Below are 21168 nucleotides of genomic sequence, written 5' to 3' on the forward strand. Positions count from 1 at the left end.
TTTAGACTGGGCGCATACATTTTTATTCTTTCAAAAAAGTTTCACGGTATAAAGCTTCCTCCCCTCCTATGCCTTTCAGTGGACTCGTCCACTGCACGTATTTAGGTTCGCAGTTCTCCCTTCCTTTACTAGTCACTTAGTGGAGAGCTTTGTTTGTAAGCCTGGTCGTTTCCTCCGTGCGCGACTCCTAACGTTTGTCGTCCGCGGACTTTGTTGTCAGTATAAAAGTGTTTCGTATTGAGGTTTATTTTTTTCAGTGGATTATTTTGTGTTGAAATGGCGTTTGACTTTTAGTGCCGGGAGTGTCCGAGGACATGTTCGGCTCAAAAGGTGCAGGTCTTCTGATTTGACACCTTAGGCGACCTGCATGTCATGATGATGATAATGATGAAATGATGATGAAGACAACACATATACCCAGCCCCCGTACCAGCAAAATTAACCAATGATGGTTAAAATTGCCTACTCTGCCGGGAATCGAACTTGGGACTTCTGTGATCAAAGGCCAGCACGCTAACCATTTAGCCATAGAGCCGGACTATTGTTGTGTTAATTAAAAAAAAAAAAAAAATTCTATTTGCTTTACGTCATACCGACGCATAGTTCTTATGGCGATGATGGGATAGGGAAGGCCTAGGAGTGGGAAGGAAGCGGCCGTGGCCTTAAGGTACAACCCCAGCATTTGCCTGGTGTGAAAATAGGAAACCACGGAAAACTATCTTCAGGACTGTCGACAGGGGGATTCGAACCCACTATCTCCCGGGTGCAAGCTCACAGCTGCGTAACTCTAACCGCCCGGCCAAATCGCCCAGTGTTAATCTGTACATAGAATGGCGTATAGTTGCATATAAATTGTATATAGTTGATTATGGGGCAGAGAGAAGAACGAGAAGAAGAAAGACCTATGAACCGAGGAGTTACAAGGCAGCAGCTATTCCATGATGAAAGTGCAATTGAATTTATTGATGATGTCTCTTCAGATGATGAAGTAGTTCATAGTTTAGAAGTACAAGAGTTAAGCACACAGGTAGTGAGCAATCCGTTGAATAAAAAGTAGTACAAGAAATAAGAAGAGAGACTCCTACATGTGAAGAAGTGCAAGATACTGCAGATGTTACCGGTCCTCAGTATGTCGGGAAAGATAAAAAAAAAATATATATATATATACACATGGGATATCGTTGTCCTCTGAGAAACAGAACATCTGCTAAGAACATTGTCCGACATCTTCCTTGTGCAAGAGTAGGCATTCCAATCGATTCAAGAGTTCAAGTTTGGTGATTCTTTTTTTCACGGTAACAGTATATCGAGTTTTGCTATAAAAACTGATATTTTGTTCCATGGATATGTTTTCTTTAATAATACAACTTGTTTTGCTATTATAAAAACGAATGTTTTGTTTCATGGATATATTTTTCCTTAACAATACAGATGCATTTTGCTGCAAAAAACAGCTAATTTGTACTCCGCGGTCAAATCGATCATGCGCAACCCATCACACAACTCTCTTGACGCAACCCCTCATGAGCTAATGAGAATATATTTTTCCATTTTTTAAAAACAAGTTGCTTTATGTCCCACTGATACAGATAGGTTTTATGACGAAGATGGGATAGGAAAGGGCTAGGAGTGGGAAGGAATCGGCCGTGGACTTAATTATTAAGGTACAGCCCCAGCATTTGCCTGGTGTGAAAATGGGAAACCACAGAAAACCATCTTCAGGGCATTACAAAATCAGGCATCAACCAAATTTGGCAGAGAACTATTGAGCATGAATACTACAAACAATTCATTAGTTCTGCTGTCAGTGGGATTAATTACGACAATATTTGGTGATATTTCTTTATTAGATGCATAGATTTAAAAAGTATGTACACATCTGCCAAAAATTCTGAACGTAGCAAGTACTGGCTGTCCCACAAGTAAAATCTTATTACACAACATTGCATAACCTTTTTCCACTGGTAATAAGCAGCTAGTACTTATCAATTAAACAGACTGTCACACCAAGAAGGACTTCATGGGAAAGTTCCATAAAAAAAACCCAAACATTTTGTTTTTTGTTTTCAGATATACCTCTTACAATAAGTTCAAAAGCAAAAATTTTCATTATTTTTGTTTATGAGAAGGATTGTTCAGTCCATAACAATGATTTGGTTTCCATTTTGATCAACATTTTCCATAGCATTTAGCTCTGTACAAGACAAAATCTTTGGTGTTTTTCACTGTTTTGTTTGCTACCATGAAAATAAAAATAAACTTGTTTGTTGGGCCTTTTTCTTACTTTACAACAGGTGAAGAGAAAGATAAAGTGACAGCGTTCATTGTTGAACGTTCGTTTGGTGGCGTAACTAGCGGGCCCCCTGAGAAGAAGATGGGCATCAAATGTTCCAATACTGCTGAGGTCTACTACGAGGATGTCAAAATTCCTGTCGAAAATGTGTTGGGAGGTGTTGGCAATGGGTTTAAGGTACTGTGTACAACACTAGTTCTTAGTTTCTTATAGAATGATAGGAACAAATAATAGAATAAATGCAATGGCAGGTTGGTGTTGAAAGAGAAGGCAAAGGACAAACATGAAAACTCAGAAGGATAAGGATAATCTCCATATCTTCAAATAGATATGCTCTCTCCTCATCAGTACCAGTTCTTCTATGTTCATTTCTTCTCAGCTCTGACAAGCTCATTTCTGCTTCCCAGCTTCATCAGGATGGAGGACATCAACACTCACTGAGGGGCCATTCTGATATAGTCAGTCTTTATCAATACTTCAGTTGGAAAATATCAACTGCTGGCACTCGCCTCACATTTTGTCATTATCCAAAAATGTTCACAGGGATGAGGTTCTGTTGTAATTCTTCTTTTCCAGGAATAACAATAATACTGTATTAATGGTAATACCATTTTACAACACAATAGAGAAAATTAAACAAAACAAGCAAACTATAAAGAAAGGAAAGAGTCAGTGGAGTATAAGAAGAAAATTAAAAAAAAAAAGTACTACCATATTTACTCGTGTATTAGACCCCCTTTCCCGCCACTTTTACAGCAAAAAAAAAAAAAAAAAAAAAGTAAAGGGGGTTCTAGTATGCGATAACCTGAAATTTTGTGCAGTGAACACGACTTATAGGCTATAAAGAGCTATAAATTGTATATGCAAACATTCTACACTGTTCTTTAACAAACTTATGAATGTATTTGAATTATACTGGCTATTTTCGTTGGAAGGCAGTATTTCTAAAATATGTAAACAGTCAGTAAAGGGTCAACAAGACTTGTAGGCCTACATATAAATAAAGTCCGTTTTAGTTACTCATATCATGTCATTCGTTTCATCGCAGGTCGGCATCAGGAAGGGCATACGGTTGTAACAACTCGCTACGAAGATTCGTCTCACTTCACACTCGACCCCATAGAGAAAGGGGATAAGGGTTTTGTATGATCATATTATGCAGTATTGATACAAAATAACTTAATAGCCAGTCATTTGTCTCTGTCAGTTGAGCAGTAGGCCTATCACACAGCAAACCTGATCACTGCTTTCATTTTAATTGTCTTGTGCCAGTAACTTCCCTGCTACTGGCGTGTCGTCGTTCCAAGTGATGTCATCTTCACTGCCATCTCGTCAGCCTTGCACTGCAATTGAGACCGAGAGCATTCGAAGCCCCGTCTTTTTGAACCTTTTAAAAATAGTTTAGTTGCCAACTATAGAGTCCAAACTGTGTGAAGCTCTTCCCAAATGTTTTTGGAGATGGTCTCTGATATTCCCAGCTGGTGTATGTGTATCAGAAGCCACTCCTTCTGAATAAAGCCATATTGTTGAAAGCGTGCCAAACCACCAGCTCATATCTAGCTTATATTACGAGTTGTATTTCCAAATGTAATACATAGTGACTGGTAGCATTCTTTTGATAACTACGGTTGGTGATAGCCAGACCCTTATTTTTAAGTATATTTCATGCTTGTTCTCTACAGTTATCACATCAGGATTTTCAGAAACAGCTGTAAATGAGATAAGAGAGACCACATTGTTTAGGTTAGGTACGCTATCGCGTGGATAATGCTAAAAGTTCCACGAGGGGAAAAAATAAATAACAGGAAAGTTTGCTGCATTTATGGATATCTGCAGGTGTGGCGGTAATGCGTTTATTATCATAACGTTAATTTTGTGCGTTCGTTGTCTCCCATTTTTATTAACATATACCCTAGTATGTTTTGTATGGCGTCTCCGAAAATTGTTAAAAACAAGTGGGGACATAAAAAAATTATTATTATTATTTTATTATTATTATTATTATTATTATTATTATTATTATTATTATTATTATTATTATTATTATTTGTTAGGTACTTTGGCGAGTAAAACAATTGTGATTGGATTGTTTTTATCACGTTTTAAACCTACTTCTCTCCCAAGAAATCTTATATTGGCTCTCACTAATCAAAGAATAACAGAAGGTTCTTCAATATGTAGTCTTTGTGCATCCGTTTAATAGAAGGCTCCTACAGGCTTCCAAAGTAAAGAGTCATTTAAAACATTCACACATGCTATGCGTCAACCAGAGCGTCGAGAACTTATTTGAATCACTTGGTATGTAATTTATACCTGATAAAATTTTTAACACTGATGAATATGAAATCAGTCAGAGGTAAAAGGCCCTATTCTTGATGTCGCAGAAAACGGCTTCATTCACTTAGACCAGTTCTTCAACTCCAATTCGAATCTGAACGAAATCTCAGAAAAAACTAACATTTTGTTTGATTTTTTAATTAAAGTATTTAAGTATTTTAATCTTCCGAATAGGATGTCAATATTTAGCGCAATACACAGTACCCTATCACATTACAAACCCCTACCACACTGTTTACAAGACCCACCTTAAACCTACTACTCCCCTAACAAGATATTTTTCTTCCCCCCCCCAAATCCGTCTTCTCCCCTCCAGACCTACCACATATAACATTTTATATCTCCTTCTCACAAGACTAACGTCTTTTACCTCTGACTGATTTCATATTCATCAGTGTTAAAATTTTTATCAGGGATAAATTACATACCAAGTGATTCAAATAAGTTCTCGACGCTCTGGTTTAGATTCACAATTAAGTATTTATTTTCTGGTTTATGTATAGCATGTGTGAATGTTTTAAATGACTTTACTTTGGAAGCTTGTAGGAGCCTTCTATTAAACGGATGCACAAAGACTACATATTGATGAACCTTCTGTTAATTTTCGATTAGTGAGAGACTATAAGCATACTTCAATGTGTCACTGCTCCAGATTAAATCATTATGCACCGGGCGAGTTGGCCGTGCGCGTAGAGGCGCGCGGCTGTGAGCTTGCATCCGGGAGATAGTAGGTTCGAATCCCACTATCGGCAGGCCTGAAAATGGTTTTCCGTGGTTTCCCATTTTCACACCAGGCAAATGCTGGGGCTGTACCTTAAGGCCACGGCCGCTTCCTTCCAACTCCTAGGCCTTTCCTATCCCCTCGTCGCCATAAGACCTATCTGTGTCGGTGCGACGTAAAGCCCATAGCAAAAAAAAAATATATTATGCCGTTGCTCTTCTGTTATGGCGATTTATCTTAACACATGGTGTGAATGGACGGTTAAAGATTTTTAATGATCATATTTCAATGTGAATCCACAATAGTTTTGATTATCTCTTTGCTTTATATATTTGTGATTCATTTTATGGCTGATGATGACATTATATGTGTCGAAACCGGTCCCAAGTTGAATAAAAGTTATTAGTAACATCAACACGTAATTAGTATTGAATAGGTGGAACCTAATAGTTATCTCATCTCTGTGATCTCCGTTCAGTATGGAAACTTCAATGAAGCTCATATCTTTGAATAAATTCTGGACGCGTTGCAGTTGATAGGTATATAACAGCACCTATGATCTCTCTGTACTCGATCTTGACAGTTTAACTCCAGCTTCAATTGGTGTGGCCACGGGCTTGCAATTATTTGAAAGTGATCTAAGATGTCCATAACGTAATCCTTCTGTTTCAAGGTCACACCGGATTCATCTCCAGAAAACTCAATCCCGAGAGAGTGATTAATGTCTCCTAGGTCTTTGACCTCAAACGACTTTTGTAGAAATTTGTAGAACTCGTCAGTTTCTCTCGCGTTCCGTGATAAAACTAAAATGTCATCATATAAACTGTGATTAGGAGAGCATCAGCATCTGAACCCTTCACATAGACGCTCGAATCGCCGGGTGTTGGTTTAACACCAAGCTTTAGTAATTGCTTGTTCAAGCGTCAGTGCCAACAGTGGCCAGCCAGCTTCAAGCCATCTGCGTTAGAACCTCAGCCAGACATACCAAATCAATTTGTCCTCCACCTTGTTCCTGATAAAGCTTTTGAGGCCTGCTTCGTGATCCCGAACAAATCATTTTTGGTCTCCCTGGAGCATGTCGAGATTGTTGTATTTCTGGTTCTTTTCATTTTCAAAACCAAGAAATTCTCTTCAGAATTATCTGAATCTTTGATGCTTTCTGTACGTTCTGTGTGTCTAGGAGTTACGTTTACATTGATGAAAGGATCAACCTACTCTGGCTCTATGTTGGGATCTTCGTCATCAAAGTGCTCTACGTTTGTGTGCTGAGTCGGGAAAATATCATGATTGTATTTTTGCTCTTTTCTATTTCCTTTCAAAAACTTTTCATCACGTGAGATTTCCACTTTTCGTTCCTGTGGTAACCAAATTCTGAAACCTTTGGACTGCTCCGCATATCCAAGGAATGTGCCCTTCATTCCGCGAGGGTCGAATTTTCCCACGTTCCTTGATCGATTTAGGCAGTAGATTTCACATCCAATTTTTTTTTACTTTACAAACATTTGGAATCTTTCCAGTTCAGGCTTCGTAAGCAGTTAGTCCACCCAGTTTACTTGTAGGGTATCTGTTTCTAATGTGATTCACTGTTGCAACAGCCTCTGTCCAGGAAGAGAGAGAGGCAGTCCAGACTGCATTAATAAACATCTGGCCCTCTCGTTGAGTGTACGGTTTCTCCTTTCCGCTACTCCATTTTGTTCCGGGTTCACGTAATCGTCAGATGTCGTAAGATCCCGGAGATCTCAGCAGTGCGTTGAATTGGAAATTCACTTACTCCATATCATTTATCAGATTGTAAAATAGTCGCATTTTTCTGTTTCCAAATGTTTTCTGTGTTTCAAAATGTTTTCTGAAGTCCTGAAATGATGTAGATGTTGATTCCCATAGGGAAAATGGAGCTCATACGCACACAGAAAATATTATTCTGAACTTCCTGCATGAATATTTCCGGCCCCACGTGATGACCCATCGATGTCCTGAACGTTTTCATTGCGGCCCACCCAATCTGTCCACCACATAACCCCAATATTAAATACCTGGGACGTCTTTCTGTGGGGATGGATATTTGATGGAGTCAATATACCGTCACAAATACTGTAATTACAAGCGGCCATTCTGACTTTTTTCCAAGAGTTGAGTGAGGATATGTGTCGCTGAGTGGTCACAGACATGCAGGTTTGTTCCAGATGAACACATGAGAAAAAGAAAATTGTCTAGTACTTGATTTATCGCCGAAAACTGCCTTTTATCAACAGTGACCGTACCTCCACTTACTGAGTCTTTTGATTTCTGTTAGCCCTTTCAGCCCTGAGAGATTTTTTTCTGAATTTTTCTGTGCAATGCATGTTTATACCCATTGTTTGACATGCAGAATCACGGAAAAATATTTTAAAAATTCCAAAATTGATGCTTTTTCAAAACCTGACTAGCATGTTTGTGCTGGTTAGGCTTTAGTTAATACTACTTAACCTGCTTAGCCTAGTTAGGTGTTACATCATACTTACAAACTTTACAGTCAAAATACAAGCAATAACATTACTCACAAGTATAAAAATGATTAAAAATCAAAACTTACATTAAAAATATACAGCAATGGTGACTATTACCCCCCCCACCCACTTATACACAAACTCACACACAAAATGTTTTCAACATTCTTCAACTTTTTACCTTATGTTTATCATTTGAAATGCACAAATATAAATCACATTTAATGCAACGGTTTCTGGTTCTACTTTTACAAGCTTCGTACTGACAAGAGCGTGGTAAAGCTATTTTATCAACATTGGGCCAGCGGTCGTACCCGTCATCTCTTTTCGTAGACGGGCTTAGGAGATGGCGTCTAGATCTTTGTCTCCTTCTTGCGGGTTGTCTTCAACTTTGTCATCCTCATCTTTTTTTCTCTCTCTGTCTGGAGTTGCAACCAATGCTTGCCCCACTGTCATTCGAAAATGAGAAGATCAAGAATCATACTTTTGGGAACTTTGTTTGCTCGGCAGATCTCCCGGTACTGTAGCCAACTATTAACAATGCTTGTATCCAGAAAGTGGAGAATCATTTCAAGGTCCATTCCTTTGTCCTGAACCATGCTTGGTAGCATTCTAATCCATCATCATCATCATCATCATCATCATCATCATCATCAGTGACCCACTCCAGTCACCTGGGTGTGCTTAACAAGCCTCCTGCACTCCTTTCTATCCTTTCACTTTTCCTGCTCCATTACTTCTACCACATCCAATCCAGCTTCTCTAATGTCCTTCCAAATCTGATCCATTCACCTTCTTCTCGGTCTTCCAATTGGTCTCTTTCCCTTAACTTCTCTTTCCAATTCCTTCTTGCTACCCGTTCCTTTCCCATTCGTTTTACATGTTTGAACCATCTCAGTCCTGCGTGCTGTAAGTTCTGTACCAACGGTTCTATATTTAGCTCTTCTCTGATTTTAATATTTTGAATTCTGTCTCGTTGATTGCAAATATCTACTCTCCCCATGTGCTCATTGTATTACTTAATCAAAAAAGGGCAGTCGATTTCAATATATTTGTCTTCATTTTTGGACCACCTTCTTACCTTGGCCAGGGGTTCAATCCTGGCACAAGTAGAAGCAACAACAACTCTTAGGGAGTCTTTCCATTCCACAAGTACAATGGTATTGTTAAAACACACATATTCATGAACAAGTGTTGATCCCGTGGGTGCCCAGTCATCTTCATCACTTGAATAATCACTAATATCAGAGTTGTCCAAACAATGTAATATCCGGTCCTCAGATACACCTGTAAGCCTAAATAATATGGAATTGGGCATAAATATTGTAGTTATTCTATAAATATGAATTAATTCAAAAATACTGCTTACAAAGTAATATTTCAATTTTAGGTTAGAATTCCCACTGACCTGAAGCAAAGCCTGACTGCCACAATTGTGCTACTTGAACTTTGATACAAGTATAAATTAATATTATTGTATTTACAACTAACTAATGGTCATAAAATCAATAACTGTAACGTCTACAAGTGACACATTCCCAAACATAGCCCAACAACGTCGTATTTTTAAAAATATAAAGCACTTACCTTGGGAGCACATGGTCAGTTTTTAACACCATTGTTTACCAGTTGCTGCCGCTGCTTCCTGGAGACAGGTAGACAAACAAAAAACAGTTGAATGATGTAGCGCGGAACCCGCACAATCATTGTAGTCCAGTTCGAAGCACAGAAGTGACTTAGTTTAGCAGTTAGAAAAATAAAACTCAGCTCGCACAAACGTGCGACCTAGGGCTGAAAGGGTTAGATCGGTGAGCTTGTACATCACCAGCTCTTTAATACTGATATCCTCAGTTGGAGAAAATGAAATGTTTCTCCCATATGAACTTATTGTTTTATTTAAAAAAATGAGTCTTTTATGCACTAACCTGACGGTGAAATAAAATATATTGAAGCATCATGTACAGTAACATGTGAATTAATCGTAATATGTCCTCCTTTCTGTTTATTTAAGTTGTGTGTCATGATTTGGCGGAGATTCCATAAGTTTTGAGCACATATTTAAAAGTTCATAATCATAATACCACACTCCAATTATTTTTTGGGGAATAGTCACGTTTTGAGTATCTAGAAATAGCCCACACGTTTCCTGAGGGATTAATGTCAGAAGTGTTTCCTGGGCACTCTATCCTACAAATATTTTTGTCACTAATTATTCTTTTCACTTTCTTTGAAGTGCAGAATGGAGCAAAGTCTGTTGCCATCTGGAAACAGTTTCTGCAGCTCATGAAAGCTCTCCTTCCCAGTATTTTGATCTACTAGTCACTTTTTGTCATGCCATTGACTGGCACTAAGGTTCCTAGGCTTTCATCTAAGAAACACTTCCAGAACATCTTGCAGGGAATTTTATGATCTGTTGCAAATGTGCTGAATATGTTGGTTCAGTCTTCGCTTGGTACATACAGTAGAATTCCGCTGTAACAAACACCAGTATAACAAAATTTTCAGAATAACGAATATTTTTTTCGCTCCCTTCCTTTTTTCCTATTTGTTGTATGTTAAAATATTTCATTTTAACGAATTTCGTAGTTTCAGTTTAACGTGTTACCTCTACTACAGGGGTAACACCAAACAAGGCACAAACAGAGTTAAAAGGGGAAGGTAAGAGCAAAGTACACAATATAAGAAAACACTACACACTCGGAAAAACAGTAGCTAGCATTACTCGGATCTCCAACAAAACATGTACGAAATATCAGTAGGGCCAACTAATGAAAAACAAACCGGGAAGATGAAAGGGCTGGGAACCTACCAAAGGCATGGACATGGTTTAGATAGCGGATTCCAAAATGAATCACCGTGATCCTTAGTTTTTAAAAATATTATTTACAAGATAATTTTACAAATACATTCCAAGTTATGAGCTATAAGTTCAGTGATATACATAGGTTATTCGTAGCAGTGTAAATTCAAATTTCAAATCAACTGTACATCCAGTTACCAATGCAGTAGTACAATGCAATTTACAGGTTATCCAAAATCTAGCGTACCTCAAGTGATGCAGAACTACCAGAGGCAACCCCCAAGGTAAATAATGTTAAACTACAATATACATATTTTAGTGAAACAAGAAATGGGAATGCCTCGGAAACGAACAGGTAAGCCCAGCTGAAAAACTAAGGCGTCATAAGTAACTAATTTGGTGAATCTAGGCGAGGTTAGGGCAGACTCCTGTATGAAAAGCAAATCGGAACATTACGGAAATTTTAGCAGGAAAGGAATTCAAGAATGCTTACCCGAGGAGTGTGCCATCCCAGAAACCGGGGGACGTCAACCAGATAGGCTGCTCGCAGACAGATAAACCGAGACCCACAGAATTCAGGATACAGAATCATTCGAACACTGCCTCGCTCACTATATATAGGAATTACTGGCCTTGGAGGCAGCCAATCAGCGTGCACGAGTTCCCTATCGCCACCTAGACTCACCAATCACAACCTTACTTTTGATCGCGAACTTTGACTAACATTCTAGAATACGCATGATCGTGAAAGTCGTATTTTTCCAGAATAGATAGAACACACTTTCTAGAACACATACCAACAAAGTAACACACCCTGTACAAAAGTTATGTAACTTTCTGGATCTTTCCAGGAACTATAGACAGAATTCTGCTATTTAAAAATGCCTATGTTACAACATTATACAGTACAGGTTAGGTCAATAAAAATAAAACATCATATCATATTTTTCAAACAAGGTCTTCAAAAAAATACATTCCACTCGCATTACATAGTTCGCCTGTAACATAACGAATTAAAATCGAGCTCTTTTCTTTACCAGTTTGACCATATTTTCTCAAATTGAAACCAAAATTCATCCTGTTTTATGACCAACATTTTCCTTGTTACATTATTTCGTTATTCAGACGATATGATCGCCATTTTCCATACATGCACCGTACGCAATCGAGAAGGCAATCGCTTTTGTGTAACAAATACGCTTCGCCCAGTTCTCACATATGGTATGGAACTTATTTGGGAAAGACTAACGGTGTCTGACCTTCGAACTATTGAAAATGTAAAGGCCAGATTTCTGAAACGAACACCGGGCATCTCCAAGATGCCACCATCACGACTTGCGTTTGAATTATCCAAAGAAACTTTTTTACTGGAAGATTTGAAAATAAGAATGCAGCTTTCACATACGCAGCAAAAAGTAGTAGTTCTCCAAGAGAGAAAGGGAAAACAAGCAGAAATCAGCCTGGATTTTTATTCAGCTGATGCTGTGATTGACCACAGCTGGACCGGTCCAAATAATGACGTGAGAAGTGCTTTGAATAGGCTGGCGGTACATGGGTTTCACCATCGTCTATGCCGGCGATCAGACTTTCATGAACCATCCCTACATTGTGTGTGTACGTTGTGTGGTAAACATTGCGATCGCTATCATTTCAGCAAGTGCAGCAGGAGAACAAAATCTTTACTAGAATATGCGAAAGATTAATGTATTTTTCTTTTAATGCACATTTGTGTGCTATTAAATAAATAAATATGCTTCGCCCGTCATCCAATGTAAGACGTCACTCTATTAGCTGAGTAGGAGCGCCAAGTTTGCAATGCACCAATGAACGCTATGCTTTGCGCAACCAATAGGCTTCGCCCATCAACCAATGTAAGACGTCACACTATTGGCTGAGTAGGATCGCAATGTTTATAATCCACCAATGAACGCGACAGTTTCGTCACAACATGTATTGCATGTTTCTTCTTCGTATTTAATTCGCAAAGCCTAAAAGCACTTCTCACATTCTCTTTGATTTCTCATGTCATTATTTGGACCGGTCCAGCTGCGGTCAGTCATAGCATCAGATAAATAAAAATCCAGGCTGATTTCTGCTTGTTTTCTCTTTCTCTCTTAGAGAACTACTACTTCTTGCTGTTAAGGTTATATCATTAAACTTGCAAAGTTTATGTGCATTTCGTTAAATAAATAAGTACATATCATCGCAAATGGATAAGCAGAAGCGACAGCAGTTTTCGTTGAGTGAAAAATGTAAAATACTTGCGGAAGTAGAGAAAGGCAGAAAGAAAGGAGATGTAGTGAAGAAGTATGGCATTAGCCCGTCAACACTTTCTACCTTTTTAATACAGAAAACGAAGATAGAGGAAAACATTGGTGCTGATGCCCTAGGTCCACAGCGTAAGAAGATCAGGACAACTGACTACAAGGAGGTGGACCAAGCCGTCTATACGTGGTTTGTGGAAATGCGGAGTAAAAACATTCCAATAAATGGCCCAATGTTATGTGAGTGTGCGTGATCTTTCGCACATTCGCTTGGGTCACCTGAGTTTATGGGTAGTGCTGGTTGGCTTCATAGGTTCCGGGAGAGATATGGCATATCCCACAAAATTATAAATGGTGAAGCTAACGATGCCCCGAAGGAAGTTGCGTATTCATGGTGGCTGGAAACTCTAAAGGATGCCTTGAAAGAATATTTGCTGGCAGACATTTATAATGCAGACGAAACTGCGTTATTTTATAAACTAATGCCGAACAAAACCCTTGATTTTAAGGGAAATAAGTGGTTTGGGGGCAAACGTTCAAAAGAACGTATCACGGCTCTTTTGTGCACCAATTCCACAGGGACGGACAAACTGAAGCCTCTCATAATTGGGAAGTTTGGGAAGCCAACGTGCTTCAAGGGGGTGCAACATCTGCCCTGTGAATACAGGCACAACTCTAAGGCATAGATGACATCTGTGCTATTCAAAGAGTGGTTGTTGGGCTTGGAACGTCGGATGAAAGCCGAAAAGAGGAGAATTCTTCTATTATTGGACAATTGCTCTTCTCATAATTGTGTGCCTCGCCATTTGGAGCATGTTAAAGTTTTATTTTTGCCTCCAAATACAACTTCAATTCTGCAGCTGCTGAATCAGGGTATAATTCATGCAATAAAGCGGCATTACCGAGCTCGTGTAGTCCGTCAAATGCTGTGCAACGTTGCCATGAATAGAGACATTAACATCAGTATATTGGAAGCAATGCAGATGTTTAATGCTGTATGGAAATCCTTGAATGCAGACATCATCACAAACTGCTTTAGAAAAGCTGGAGCGGTTTTTACAGAAGACATCGCAGAAAGTGAAGTGTTGGATGATGTGGAAACCGAGGAGAATTGGAAGCGTTTGTGTACAACGTTGCATGTGCCATCTACGGTAAGTCTTACCAACTACATCAATGTAGATAGTGATGTAATAGTCCACAAAGAAATCACCAATGAGGAAATTGTGGAGGACATTATGAATGATAGAGATCCATGCGATGAGGAGGAAGAGAAAGACAACCCCCAAAATGATTGTGATCGACAGAGCTTGACTCTTCAGCAGGCAACGAACATGGCACGTAGCCTTCAAGATTTTCTTGTGTCATGAAGTGACGTGCCAGAATCTGTTTTAAATTCATGTGCAGTGGTTGGTGACTATTTGGAACAAGCTTTTGTGTCTGGATCTGTTCAGAAGAAAATCACAGACTTTTTATAAAAATGATGTTCTGGATCAGTGTGTAGACTTGCTGGTACAATGTAAAAACTGATTTTCTGGAAACATCTGTCGGTACTGTAACTCTTATTAATATAAGGGTATTTTGAAGTTATATAGATCCTGCAGCTGATATAACAGGGTGGATGACCTCGTAGTTCCGCCCCTAAAAACAACAATGTCTAACGGATATAATACTAGGCGAGTTCTTAAGAATTGACTTATTTCAGTATAACAAAATTTCATTATAACAAATTAATTTCAGAGGTCCCCAAAATTTTGTTATACTGGTATTTTACTGTATATTGAATCTGCCCTTGCACTTCAAAGTGACCTTCATTAGAGAACTTTCTTCTAATAATAGTAATAATAATGATGATGATGGTGATGAAAAATTTCTCGTACACCTGTGGGATTCTCTTGGTCTCAACTGAACATGACTTCATGACAACGCTATTGCTGCAATATGAGGTTCAATAGCCATACTCTGCAATCATTTTTATCCCATTTGACAAGCTGTACATCATACTATATTTCCAAATTAATTTCTGAGCCTTGTGTTCTTTGCTCTCTTTTCTATCTGACACATTGTAGCAAATACACCAAGGTCTTTGTAGACATAATATTTTATAATCACTGAGTGAGTTGGCCGTGTGGTTAGGGGCGCACAGCTGTGAGCTTGCATTTGGTAATAGTGGGTTCGAGCCCTACTGTTAACAGCCTTGAAGATGGTTTTACGTGGTTTCCCATTTTTATACCAGGCAAATGCTGCACCCTTTAGGCGACTCAAGTGTCTGTAAGGATGGGGCCCTACCTAAGATGAATTCAAATGTTGAAGACACCACAAACACCCACCCCCAAGCTAGAGGAATTAAATATTGAAATTTAAAATCTGTTACCAGCTGGCAAATAAACCTAGGACCCCTTGGACCAAAGACCAGCATGCTGACCATTAACCATTTAGCCATAGAACTAGACTCTTGTATTGTTCTGTTGTCAAATCTTGATGACTACATGTCCCTAGAGATGTGTTTTATGTACTGTATTTGTCCTGTTAGCTGGTGTTTCATTTCAGGTTTGCTAGAATATTGATCAAATGCTGATTCACTCACATCTCTCAGTTCACAAAATAAGGCTACCTGAGGGAGCCCGGGATTTAATAACTTCTTCTGAAGAGAAAGCAGTCATCAGTTGGCATAGTTTTCTTTTCCCTTCCGTGAAATTGAGCCAGTCTGTTTGTGCCATAGAATAATTCGATTTACGGTACCCACTCCGACACAGAATTTAGTAACTGTCTCTCTTAATGTTGTAAGGTATTGCTACACTTGCACTATGCTTCCTGGGAGTTGTATTGATTTAAGACAGATGAATCTCATAAGTACACCATATGCAAATAAATTCATCCTTAAAACAGTAACTGCAAAGGGGAATTAAGATTCAGTCAGTGGACAAACAATGCATAGAAAGCAACAGATCTAAGCATTAGCCATGTGAAGCACACTGTTGCCAACCATTGGCAAAATTATAAAAAAAGAAACCTTGTTCAGACTACTTCATACAGGACCATAAGAGTTAGCTGATTATCACTGACTGTTACATTCATATGAATTAGACAAGTTGTTGTTTTTGTAGGTTGCAATGAACATCTTGAACAATGGGCGGTTTGGTATGGCTGCTGCTCTGTCTGGTACTATGCAAGCCGTCACAAAAAAGGCTATAGAGCATGCCACCACTCGCATCCAGTTTGGTCGTCGCATCGACTCTTATGGGGCAATCCAGGAGAAGTTGGCTCGAATGGCAATGCTTCAGTACGTGACAGAGTCTCTGGCGTACATGGTCAGTGGTAACATGGACAGAGGCTCTGTGGACTTCCAGCTGGAGGCTGCCATTTCCAAGGTAAACACTAAATATACAAGTTTTTAAAGAGTTATCTTACTAATATGGTGTCTGCAGTAAATTGAAAATGTTAAGGATCCACCTTTTCAATACAATGACAGTTTATTGAAGTGAGTTAGATCACATGTTTATACAAGATTGGTACTAGTTTCGACACTCATTGCGCGTCATCATCAGCCAATGAATGAATTGAGCTAATCATAACTAATCAAAACACAATATAAAACACATGATAGCACCTACAATGACAAAAGTTAAATTGTAACAAGTTAAAATATAAAACACATGACAGCACCTACAATGGCAAACGTTAAATTGTAACAAGTTAAAATGATGAGAGTATGGTGCATCTAACATAAAGTAAAATTCTATAAAATCTGAGAAGGTAACCCAGTTAAAACACATGACATGACCATACTCTCATCATTTTAACTTGTTAAAATTTAACTTTTGTCATTGTTGGTGCTGTCATATGTTTTATATTGTTTTTTGATTAGTTATGATTTGCTCAGTTGATTCACTGGCTGATGACGAACAATGAGCGTTAAAACTAGTACCAATCTTGTATAAACATGTGATCTAACTCACTTCAATAAACTATCATTGGATTGAAAAGGCAGATCCTTAACATTTTCAATTTACTGTAATCCCAGTTCAATACGGAATATAATGAAGTTTCTAACTTTTAATATAGTGTCTGTCCGTACATTCGTTCCCCTTGAGTTTTGAAAGGGTTGATATGATACACAATGTGGAGATAATGTTCATTGTTGTTGAAAGTTTTGTCTGTCATTTTGTTTGAAGTGAATAAATGTAAAAACTGCTATTCCATTTTTTATTATACTTGTCAGTGTTAGAGACATCCAGTATTTCCTTGCACGTGGTTTTTTATCAATCCGTTAAGTAGATCCTTAGGAAAAACATTTTTAACCTTGAGAATACTGACTGTCTGCTAGAGAGAAGTGAACAGTGAGATCAGTGACTTCCCTTGTGGCCACAGATTCCATGCCCATGTCCATTGTTGGTTTCTTGTTAACAATACAGCAGCTCATCAGTGTTTTCCAGGCTTGTAGGCCTTGGTCCAGGAGCATGTGATGGTCCCGACGTTTCTGCCGCGGCAGACCAGAAAAAGCCATGGGTGATCAGTTGCCTGTCTCCGCCAAGGCAGGTCGACTTACATTGGGCTTCTTAATGCCTCAATCATTGGCCAAAGAACAGCCAGTCAGCAACTGCCCGTTCAGTGTGGCAAACCAGTAGGCACTGTGGCCTGCACTATATAATGAGGTGGAATTGCAACACCACTCCATTTCACTGTGAGCTTCGCTGCTATCAAAGTCAGGTGTTTGAAGTAAATAAATGTAAAAACTTTCTTATAATGGTGTATTTTTTCTGACTTGTTTATTTCTTCTAGGCATTTTGTCAATTTTATGTTGTGCACTGTTTAGTATCTTAATTTTCTTCAGTTGTTAAACCATGTTCTTTGTTATATTTCTATCTGATGAGTGTTTAACTTGACCACTTGCCTTAGTTAAGCCCAAGTTGTTACTTATTTCTTACTCTAAATGGGCCAATACTGAAAGTTGTAGCTTCTAAACAAACCACTCAGTTTCTTCCTCTTGGATGGTCTTGCACTTAACTGAACCAAGTGACTTTTAAAAAGTAGTAGTTAATGACACTGGACAATAGCATAAAGTACACTTTTTCTATGCCAGAGAGAATCTTTTGGTCTTTGTACTCTATCTTCTGTAAGGTTGATAGTACCACGCTTCACATTCCAAAGCAGACTATCTGAGGAAAGAAAATGGCTTGTTGTTTTGCTTTTGCCTACGTTGTATCCTGTGGGCATATTATCAGTCCAGAAAAGTTGAAGGATCTCAAAGGTCTTCTAAAATTCACCTCACCATTGCATTGCATCATTTACATCAGCATTAGAAGGAATGGAATTACAGAGGAAGATGATAACTACATTAATAATGAGTAGCGGAAGAAAATTTACGTTAGAGTGTTAAGTGTCATTACAAAACAAAATTTAGTAATGCTTCGAATTGTTTTATTTTTGTTTTCTTTGATCAGTAATCCCTTGTATTATTCATTGCCTTGATAGAAATGCAGTAACTCTTATTGCAATGGTAAAATTGACATTTTAAATGTACATTATATACTCAGAGGTGTTGAACAATTTGTTACCGTATACAGGTGCGAAATACTGATACCGTATTCAAGATTGTTATGGTTGCTAGGCGTCTGTATTTTCTAGAGACAGTTTGTATTTTAAGGGCAGTGTCAATGTTTCGATACATCAGGATAACATCAGGATACTTGAAAGAAGTCGAAATATTACTTAGTTTTATTTCAGTTACTAGATTGCATCACTATATGCACTATAAAGCCAGTCACAATGTTGTTTTTAACATCAAAGTTCATCATTCTTTCTTCTTTGACAAAGATCTAGATATTCTGTAAAACAGTATTCTAATACCTTTGCAGTGTGTTCACTATGCTCCTTGCCTTCACTTCGCTATGCAAGCCACGCCATCCAAAGCTTAATTACAGTAATTGCCTGGTGTGTGTGTTTGTTTTCTTTCAGCCTAGATACAGTTTCTTGTTGTTGGTTATGAAATTAGTAGGCCTATGACAAGTTAACAAGTTTTTCTTTAAAAGTCAAAGAGGAAATGTAACTTATAAGATTTTCAGTCTGTCGAACACACAACTTCAGTATAAATATTACACCATAGCATAACATACTATTAAACATGGAATAAAAATACACACACTACAGTATTATTGCTTGTTTAACACGTTGACGACGGCGTATTGTTTTCCAGGTTTATTCATTAGGAAAGAATTGAAAAATCGGAGATACTTGAACTCTAATGGATATATTACACAATATTACATATCTTAAGTATGGCCTATAGGCGTTAGGGTGCACTGTGTGCTGAGACCGCCCAGCGGATCTCATCGTCCACAAGTAACGCACAGGGTTCGTGTGCACTCTGTGACCCACCGGCGACCTCACTGAAATCGGCGGTCTTTATGCAGCATTGTTTTGATCGAACGTAGTGTTGTGAAGCAACATGTTAAATGTGTATGCAGTTCTGCTGATATAATTCTTACATTGACTCGGTAAGTGAGCTGAATTTCTTATTTTCTTACGTTTCAAATGAATCAAAGATATGTATTAGTTATATTTCGAGACATATCGTACATTATATCCCTGCTTGGGGTATCTAGTGAACAGTAGTGTTTTTTTCCCAGATTATTGGCATGGATGTGGAAAATATTTCTAAATTACTCCCAAGAGATTATTTCGGAGGACAAGGATGATGTGGAAAACAAAATTGAAGTTAACTCTTGCGAATCAAGCATGTGTATTCCAGACCCCTTCCGTCAAGGTAACTTTGGTAACAGACAACTTCTATAATAATTAGTCGATTGCCCAGTATTTGATAGAAAATGACACACACTTAGTAGTAACTCTAAGAAAAAATGTGAAAGATATTCCCAAAAATGTACTGCTATGTCCATCAATGAAGAAGGGAGAGATAGTTGACAAAGAAAGTAATTCTGGAATTGTTGTAGCAAATTGGAAAGATATACGTAATGTGAGATTCATCTCTACGAGACATAAATTAGATCTAATTGATACAGAAAAACAGAATAGGGAAGGCGAAAACGTAGTGACACCTGAAGCAATTTTATACTACAACCCAAAGAAGCAAGGTATTGACTTATCTGACCAACTGAGCAGCTATTTCACTGTACTGAGGAGAACAATTAGGTGGTATCGTAAAGTTGCGCTGTAACTTCTGCTTGGAACGGCTATTGTGAATGCGCTCATTTTACATAATGAAGTAATGGGGAAGAAATTGCAAATTGGAAAATTTAGAGAGGAGTTGGTCGTTGGAATTTTGGGGAACAGTGTGGGAAAAGCAGCTACTCTCTCCACTTCTCCCAAAACGCCATCATATTTTGAAGGAAACAGAAGAAAAAGATGACCGAAATAGAAAAGTACATAAACGTTGCATCAGTTGTTACGCAGAAGTAGTGAGCATCCATGATATACCTATGCTCGGAAGCACTGCAAGAAAGTGCCCACGTATTGTGAGGACTGTCCCAAGAATCCATCGTTATGCCTGCTTTGTTTTCACAAGCAACACTGAAGTGGTACCTCACATTGTTACATTCATTCCCTTTTTTTTACCATCAGTGCATTAGTTTAACAAAATATTAACTGTTTTAATAATCCATGTGTACGATATAATTTTCTTTATATTATTAATAATAATAACGATGCTGTTAAATATATTCAACTCCAATACAACTGAAAGTTATGATTTTCTGAACAGTGTTAACCTGAATGTCTCTATTCTTATATTTGTACATATTTTCTTCACAGAAAATTATTTAAGTTATGGAGCAAGCATATTGAATAATTTATTAATTATCCTAGCTCCTATGTACTCCCTGCATATCCCACTGTATACGAAGTTAGTTTTATGTAGAGACGAACCAGAAAGGACGAAAGCATAATCAGTGAACGGCGCGCGATACAGCTCTAGTGTATATATAATGTGTCGTGAGACCACCGGCGGGTCTCACCGTCCAGAAGTAGAGAGTTGGCGTGACCTGCCGGCGGGTCTCATAGTCGCCAACGTGTTAATAGTGTGGTTTTTTACAGGTATGTTATAGTGTAATATTTATACTGAAGTTGTGTGTTCGACAGACTGAAAAGCTTTTAAGTTACATTCAACTAAATCAACATCGGAAAGTATGGCTTCCTTCTTTTAAAAATAATAAATAAGGAGAAATGAGGAGAAAATTGAGACCATAACTAGGGCACGTTTGCAATGGTTTGGTCACGCCAAACGCATGACAGAAGGAAGAATTGCAAAACAA

At 38.3% G+C, this 21168-nt stretch overlaps 1 protein-coding gene across 1 annotated transcript in view; it reads left to right on the plus strand.

Moving 5' to 3' along the window:
- Positions 1-21168, plus strand: part of LOC136878928 (very long-chain specific acyl-CoA dehydrogenase, mitochondrial) — a 147710-nt gene that overhangs the window by 36447 nt on the left and 90095 nt on the right. Inside the window, exons 6-7 of the mRNA XM_067152546.2 lie at positions 2295-2470; positions 16006-16269. Coding sequence (XP_067008647.2) covers positions 2295-2470; positions 16006-16269 — 440 coding nt within the window. The remainder of the gene's footprint in view (positions 1-2294; positions 2471-16005; positions 16270-21168) is intronic.

This window comes from Anabrus simplex, chromosome 8 (genome assembly GCF_040414725.1).
Source record: "Anabrus simplex isolate iqAnaSimp1 chromosome 8, ASM4041472v1, whole genome shotgun sequence".
In the NCBI taxonomy this organism is placed as follows: Eukaryota; Metazoa; Arthropoda; class Insecta; order Orthoptera; family Tettigoniidae; genus Anabrus; species Anabrus simplex.